Source organism: Eriocheir sinensis, chromosome 41 (genome assembly GCF_024679095.1).
Source record: "Eriocheir sinensis breed Jianghai 21 chromosome 41, ASM2467909v1, whole genome shotgun sequence".
Taxonomy (NCBI): Eukaryota; Metazoa; Arthropoda; class Malacostraca; order Decapoda; family Varunidae; genus Eriocheir; species Eriocheir sinensis.
The window spans coordinates 6,809,872-6,817,563 of NC_066549.1; the positions used below are offsets into that span (position 1 = coordinate 6,809,872).

At 46.0% G+C, this 7,692-nt stretch overlaps 1 protein-coding gene across 1 annotated transcript; it reads right to left on the reverse strand.

Annotated features, from left to right (window-relative positions):
• Nucleotides 1-1,115: 1,115 nt before the first annotated feature.
• On the reverse strand, nucleotides 1,116-7,023 carry LOC127009588 (cuticle protein 19-like). The gene is made up of 4 exons (XM_050882794.1): nucleotides 6,998-7,023; nucleotides 5,653-5,844; nucleotides 2,878-3,057; nucleotides 1,116-2,144 (listed from the first exon to the last, which is right to left on the reverse strand). The coding sequence occupies exons 1-4, from the start codon at nucleotides 7,007-7,009 to the stop codon at nucleotides 2,085-2,087; spliced, it is 444 nt and encodes a 147-aa protein (XP_050738751.1). The 5' UTR covers nucleotides 7,010-7,023; the 3' UTR covers nucleotides 1,116-2,084.
• Between the last annotated feature and the right edge of the window lie 669 nt (nucleotides 7,024-7,692).

Below are 7,692 nucleotides of genomic sequence, written 5' to 3' on the forward strand. Positions count from 1 at the left end.
TTTGCCGGGGCCAGTAAGTTACGTTTATCTTATGTCATTGTAATTTGTATGCAAGAAGTGGCTGCAATTATCTCCTGACAACACCCGACACGGAGAGCAAAGGAAGCCACAGATGCTCCCAGCCGCTCGTCAGGTCGCCTCGTACCAAACCTGCGTGCTGTTGTCCGCCCTCAGCAGCTGGGTCCATCAGTGGCTGTGTCGTGTAGGCTACATTTTTTTATTTTTTTTACAACAAAGGAGACAGCTCAAGGGCACACAAAAAAGGATGCAATAATAAAAAAAAAGCCCGCTACTCGCTGCTCCTAAAAAAATAATCAAAAGAGGTGGCCGAAAGAGAGGTCAATTCCGGGAGGAGAAGATGTGTCCTGATACATACATACAAGGCCGTACAAGCCCTTCCCTCGGCGGCACTACTTACTGTTGTTTATACCATCCATCAGTCTGCCTGACGTGTCGAGCTGAATGAAACCGATATTTAGCTTCCTGCTCATGAAAACTACGCCTCGAGAAAAAGCATAAATTTTGCAATGCCATGTTGAGAAGACTAGCTTGTCACCGCTGTATGTGCATGAGGTCTGACGAAGATCTTGTACTGACACACACACACACACACACACACACACACACACACACACACACACACACACACACACTCACACACACCGCAGTGCAATGATAATCTCGCTCGCCTCACAACCGAGAGGTCCCGGGTTCGATTACAAGGCAGAGTGGAGACAAATGGGCAGTCTCCTTCATTCCGTGTCCCCTGTCCACCCAGCAGTGATTAAGCACCGGGTGTCAGTTGGGGGTTGTGTCTCGCCTCCCGGGTGTGTGTGGGCGTGAGGTTACAGCCGTGCCCAGAGATCCGTCAATTGTGAGTTCCATGCGGATTCGGGAGGGGACTGGCTGGCGATTACGTCTTTCGCGTGTTCAGACCATGGTGAATTACACACATCATTATCATCATCATCAGTATCAGCAGCCACGCAGTACGGCACAGGGTATAACGAAATAGTGACCTTATTATTTCGTTCAGTTTTATTACGAAACTACAACACAAACTACTTCACAAAAATAATTTAAATACTTTCATGGGACGGATTTCTAAGCGTGAGAGAGAGAGAGAGAGAGAGAGAGAGAGAGAGAGAGAGAGAGAGAGAGAGAGAGAGAGAGAGAGAGAGAGAGAAAGTAAGTATCACCAAACAAGGCTTCACCGGGATTAAGGAGACTCAAAACAGCAAGTAAATCTTCTTAATGTTTCTCTCCTCCTTGGTTCTTCTTCCCCCGGCGAGGGTTAGGCGTGCAAGGGCAGGGTTACGCGGAGGAGGAGGAGGACGAGGAGGAGGAGGAGGAGGAGGAGGAGGGAAATGATAGGAGTAGAAACGCCTCGGGGGAGAAAGGAGGGTGAGGAGCTGGTGATGGTTGGAAGGATCTTGGGAAGGACGAGGAGAGAGAGGCGAAGGACGGGGAAAGGATGCCGACGGGAGGAGGTGAAGAGGAGGAGGAAGAGAATGATAAAGTGAAAGAATGAATGAAAGAAGGAAGGATGAAGTGGAGGGTGAGGAGATGAACAAGCAGAGAAAAAGGCGAAAAAGTGATAAAGGTTGAGAAGAAGAAAACTAAAATGAAAGAATGAATGAAAGAAGGATGAAAGGTAAGGAGATGAATGAGTACAGAGAATGGCGAGGAAAGGATGGAGTTAGAGAAGAAGGAGGAGGAGGAAGAAGAGTCAAAATCTAAGAAGAAAGGAAGGAGGAGGGCAAGAAGGCAATAATGAAAGAGGGAAGGAAGGAAAGTGGGTGATAATATAGAGAGAGGAGAGAGAGAAGAGACAAGAAGGGAAGGGCGAAGGGAAGAGAAGGGCAAGAAGGCAATAACGAAAGAAGAGAAGGAAGGAAATTGGGTGATAATATATAGATAGAGGAGAGAGAGAGAGGGGGACAAGAAGGGAAGAGGAGGGCGAGAAGGCAATGATGAAAGAGGGAAGGAAGGAAAGTGGAAGAGAGAGGAGGACAAGAGGAGGAGGGCGAAGGGAAGAGGCAAGGACGAAGCGGAGGTTACGTCGAGGGCGGGGTGGGGGTTGGTTACTTCTCATAGGTAACCACAGCGTTGAAGCCCCCGCCGTTGTCGAAGAATTTGACCACCTGTTGAAGAGAAGGGAGAGGATAAGAGGGGGGAAAGGACAAGGTGAACCACGCTAGAAATAACGATAATAACAGTGATCAGGTGTTCTATGGCTTAGTGTATAGGTGTTCATTTTTTTGTTTTCGTTTTGTTCACCTCGTCTGATGTGCCTTACAGCTTAATTAGTGTATACGGTAATTCTGTTTTCATATCCCTTTGTTGTTCTTCATTATTTGATTTTGGTTTTTTGTTTATTTTTTTCCCTTTAACTTTATTCCCAGTTAGAGAATGCCAAAAACTAGTACAAGAAAGAGAGAGAGATAAAATTAGACAGCAAAAGGAAATACAGAAAGAAGGAAAATATATAGAAAAGAGAGATAGAGAGAAAGAAAGAATGGAAAGAGAAAGAAGAGAAGCAAGAGAAATGTAGTAGTGGTAGTAGTAGTAGTAGTAGTAGTAGTAATAGTGAGTAGCGAGCTTTTTTTTTTTTTTACATTTGTTACCTTTTGTTATGCCCTTGAACTGACTCCTCTGCTGTAAAAAAAAAATAGTAATAGTAATAGTAGTAGTAGTAGTAGTAGTAGTAGTAGTAGCAACACCAGCAGGCCCAGCAGTAGTAGCCATCTCTCCCACCTTCCCATTCTTCCCTTACTACATCCCTCCCTCTCATACCAACCCTTTCCCTCCACTCCTCCCATCCCCCATCCCTCCCTCTCACCTACCCAGCCCTTCCCCCTCCTCCCTCCGTCTCACCTGCGTGCGTCCATCGGCCATCAGGACACGGTACTCCCCCTGGGTCGTCTTCCCGTCGCTGTTCTCCACGTGGCTAAAGGCATTCCCACTGTCTCCGTCCTGCACGCCCCACTCGAAGTCGTACGGCATCCCCTTCATCGCCGGGGTGCTGGGGGTGGGGGTCGTGGGGGGTCGGGTGGGCTGTGGCGGGGCGGGAGGAGGTTGTGTTAAGATAGAAGTGGTGGTAGTTGTAGTAGTTGTTGTTGTTATTGTAGTAGTGTTGTTGTTGATGTTATTATGGTAGAAGTAGTAGTTTAGTAGTAGTAGGAGGAGTGGTAGTAGTGGTAGTAGTAGTAGTAGTAGTAGTAGTAGTAGTAGTAGTTGTTGTGGTTATTGTAGTAGTTTTGTTGTTATTATGGTAGAAGTAGTAGTTTTATTAGCAGTAGTAGTAGTAGTAGTAGTTGTTTGTAGTAATAGTAGTAGTAGTAGTAGTAGTAGTAGTATCCTCATCGCTGCTTGTTTCTTGTGATCATACTTTACTATATCATTAATATTAGGAAGGAAGAATATCTGTTTATGCAGTAATATATTTTTGGATGACTATCGAGAACGCGTTGAAGGAAGACTAAGATGTTTTTTTCTTGATATTCTTTTTGTGTGTATGCGTTATTTGGTCACCTGGAGAAAAAAAAAACAGACTGAGTATAAAATAAGGAGTAATATGGAGTGAACAGAATAAGGAACAGACGAATGATGAAGAGGACTTTGGCGTAGAAATGAGAACAGATGAACAGCCTGAGTAACGGTAGGCGAAGTAAGGAAAGAGGAACCAGGTGGAGAGATGAATTTAGAGTCTTGTTGGCCGGGATGAACTACACTAACAGGGCAGGGAGGCAAAAGGAGAGAATGCATGAAAGAAAAGAAAGCGGGAGATAATAATATATACTGAGAGAGAGAGAGAGAGAGAGAGAGAGAGAGAGAGAGAGAGAGAGAGAGAGAGAGAGAGAGAGAGAGAGAGAGAGAGAGAGAGAGAGAGAGAGAGAGAGAGAGAGAGAGAGAGAGAGAGAGAGAGAGAGAGAGAGAGAGAGAGAGAGAGAGAGAGAGAGAGAGAGAGAGAGAGAGAGAGAGAGAGAGAGAATAAGGAACCAGGCCGGAGATTAAGGAAGAGAAGGGATGCAAAAAGGAGGAAATGAACGAATAGGAGCATTTTAAGGGACAGGGCGTGTTAAAAGTACCGCGGAGGAGGAAAGAAGTGGTGCCAGGGTACAATAACAACGATACAGACGATCACTGTACTAAGTTGAGCTTGTTCGTTATCGGCTACGGGGATTGTACGACGGTAATTTACTCACTTTGCTGTTATCCACGATGAGTGTACTGCGGCTGTTTCTTCTTTTTTTTTCTTTTTGACATTAAGTATGATTAGAGTGAACTTGAATATTTGCTACATATAGTATACCAAAGACAGGCTCAACGACCAGTGTGACGGAGATGAACACCGAAGCCACGCGCAGTTATAGCGTATGCCCCAACTTTGCCTTTAACCTGCAGTGATATACGATGATATTTTTACGTAATCATTAGCAACAGTGATTAAGCGGTGACTGCTTTCTTTTTAATTATGAAAGCTCGTGTAATTGATCATAAAAGTTACTCAACACCAAATATAAAAGGGCGGAGGACTTTCGGACAAGGCTGCCGTCATACAGTGGACTAGAATGGCTGATGGTGATGTTGATATTTCATTTTCATGAAGATATTGTTCAACAGTTAATTTGTGTGTATGGTTGCTTTTTACCCATACAGCGGCGTTTGCGTTCACGATCTATGCAGGTAAGATGCCTTGAGTCGGTCTCACGGAGTAGTCGCCGGTTTAACACAAAGTCGTATCAGTGCTATCCACGATTCTGCGTAGGCACTTATTACCAAAGACGTCAATCCGCCTCTTCAAGTCACTATTCAGTGTCCATGTCTCAAAACCATAGAGTAAGACAGAGAGCACAAGGGACTTGAAGTTCCGGATCTTTGTCCTTCAGCACAGGTATCAACAACGCCATATACTCGTGCTGAGCGAGTCCATAATACCATGGCCCAAGCCAATCGGCCGAGAGACTTCCTGGCGAGACCCTCCGTTGTACGGCACTACGCTACGAAATGTGAAATTTTCCAAGATATCAATATACTGTTTCATCTAGTAAGCCTCCAAACACCTTGGTCTCTGCCCAGAAAGCTCCAAGGGCTTCTTCTCCTCGTGCAGTGCCTCGAGAGCCATCACCAGCGACTTCCCAATAATTACTGCTTCATCGGCAAAATCAAGGTCAGTGACTGGTATTGCCAACAGATGCTCCACAATGACTGATCCAAAACTCGGCTTAATACCCGGTATATACACGTGTTGAAAGGCTATGGAGGAGACTACCCTGCCTCACTCATGCGTTACCGGGAAAAATAAGCTGCCCCCTCCCCTTCCCCACACACACACACACACTACACAGCACTTTCAGTACCAGAGTACAGGCCAGTCCATAGACCAACGGTCCTTGCAGAAATCCCGCGGAGTCGCAGGAAATCCCAGAGTGCCTCGTGATGCACTGCCTGGCACATCGAATATAATACCACGGTAGTCGTTGCAGTCCTGACGGTCCCTTTCCCCATTCCAGGTAGGAACACAACACAAAGAAATGGAGAAAATAATAGTGAGGAGGAGGAGGAGGAAAGAAAGAGAAACACGAGAGTGACTGAAACATTGAGGAAGAAAGGATGTGTGTGTGTCTATGTATGTATGTATGTACTCACGGGCGTCACCACTTCGGGCACAATATTCTGCGGCTGGGCCTCAAGGGGGGGCAGGTACTCATTGACGGGCTGGTCCACGCTCTGGGCGGGGATCTCGTAGAGGTTGGAGGGGGCGGCGGGGGGCTCGTAGCTGTACTGGGGGGCCGCCGCCGCTGCCGCCGCCATCACCACCACCAGCGCCGCCGACAGGACCTGCGGCGTCACCCTCGTTAGTGCTCGGCGGCTCTACCTTGTTCACTGTCCTTCTTTTTTGCTTCTTCCTCCTCCTCCTCCTTCTATTCATGACCATAATAGGAGCCATAATCATCATCATCGTCATCTTCCCCCTCCTCCTCCTCCTCCTCCTCCTGCTCCTCCTCCTCTTAATCTTAATCCTAATCTTCCTTCCCACTCTTCCTCTTCTCCATAATCAAACTAACAATCATTTCTATCTTCTCTTTTTACTCCTCTTCCTCTTATTCCTCCTACTCTTCATCCTTTTCGTTCTCCTCCTAATTCTTCTCGTTCTCGTTCCCCTTTTCCTCCTTTTCTTCGTCTTCCACTTCTTCATCCTCGTCCTCGTCCTCATCTTCATCCTTATCATCATCGTCACCTTCTTCACTCCGTCATCATCAACTCTCTTATCCTATTGGCCTGCTTCACCATCACCACTATCACCATCACCTACACTATCATCATTATTATTGCTCCTTCTTTACCTGTGTCACTACCAACACCATCACCACCAGCTATGCCCCCCCCTTCCCTAATTCACCCGTCATCACCACCACCATCACCACCATCATAATCACCACCACCTGACAACTTGTACCTGTTTTAACCACTAGAATCATCACCACTACCATCATCACCACCATCACCACTACAATCACCACCATCACCAAGTTGTCACAGCCATAACACTCATCTTTCTCACACCCTCAGTCACTCATTCATTCACTCACTCACTCACTCACTCACTTTCCCTTTCACTCATACTAAAATCTAATATTCATCTCCCTACTCATTCATTCACTTACTCTCCACTCATTCACTCACTCACCCACTCACTCACTCACTCACTCACTCACTCACTCACCCACTCAAGCCTAATCTTCAATCCCCTACTCTTTCATTCACCTACTTTCCTTTACTCCTCACTCACTCACTCACTCACTCACTCATCACAAAATATTCAACACCATCATCTAACCAAACTCATCTACAAAAAAGAAAGCAGAGAGAGAGAGAGAGAGAGAGAGAGAGAGAGAGAGAGAGAGAGAGAGAGAGAGAGAGAGAGAGAGAGAGAGAGAGAGAGAGAGAGAGAGAGAGAGAGAGAGAGAGAGAGAGAGAGAGAGAGACCCACCTTGTGTGCCATGGTTGAGAGAGAGTTGGACGAAGACTAACTCACCATACCCTCCCTTGCCCTCTCTTATACCCTAACCCTGGCCTTCCCTCCTCTCCTTCCTTCCTTCCTTCCCTCCCCCCCCCACGCCCCCCTCGTCTCCTTCAACCACTTTATCCTTCCTTCGTCCCTCCTTCCTGCCCTACCCCCCCCCCCCCCCCCCTTCCTCGTCTCTCCCTTCCCTCCCTCTTTCTCTCCATCCGACTTTGCTTGACTTCTTTTCTCTCCTCCTTCTCCTCCTCGCCCTTTGTTCAGCCGCTCCCTATTTTTTTTTCTCTCTCCTTTTCTCTCTTTTTTTCTTATTTTAGTTTCATTATTTCCATTATTCTCATCTTCGTCCTTCTTTTTTTTATTTATCTTGATCATCTTTGTTTTTCTTTTATTTTTTTTTCTTCTTTTCTCTCCATAAGTTTTGTTTCACTTCTTTTCATCCTCGTCATTCACTTTTTTTTCTCTACCTCTGATCATTTTTTCTGCTTTCTTTATTTTTTTTTATCCATTCCTTCCTTTATTTCTTCCTTTCTTCCTTCTTCCCTTCCTTCTCTGTGGACTTCTTTCCTTTTCCTTCCTTTTCTTTCATCCTTCATTCATTCATTCCATCCTTCGTTGCTTTCCTTCCTTTTTCCTTCGTTCCTTTCCTTCCCTCCTTCCTTCCT

What these genes read in the sequence shown, in the direction of transcription:
- LOC127009588 (XM_050882794.1), bottom strand. An exon ending in TGCCCGAAGTGGTGACGCCC is followed by an intron (nt 3,058 to 5,652) that starts GTGAGTACATAC and finishes GCCCCGCCACAG; the next exon opens with CCCACCCGACCCCCCACGAC. An exon ending in TGGCCGATGGACGCACGCAG is followed by an intron (nt 2,145 to 2,877) that starts GTGAGACGGAGG and finishes TCTCTTCAACAG; the next exon opens with GTGGTCAAATTCTTCGACAA.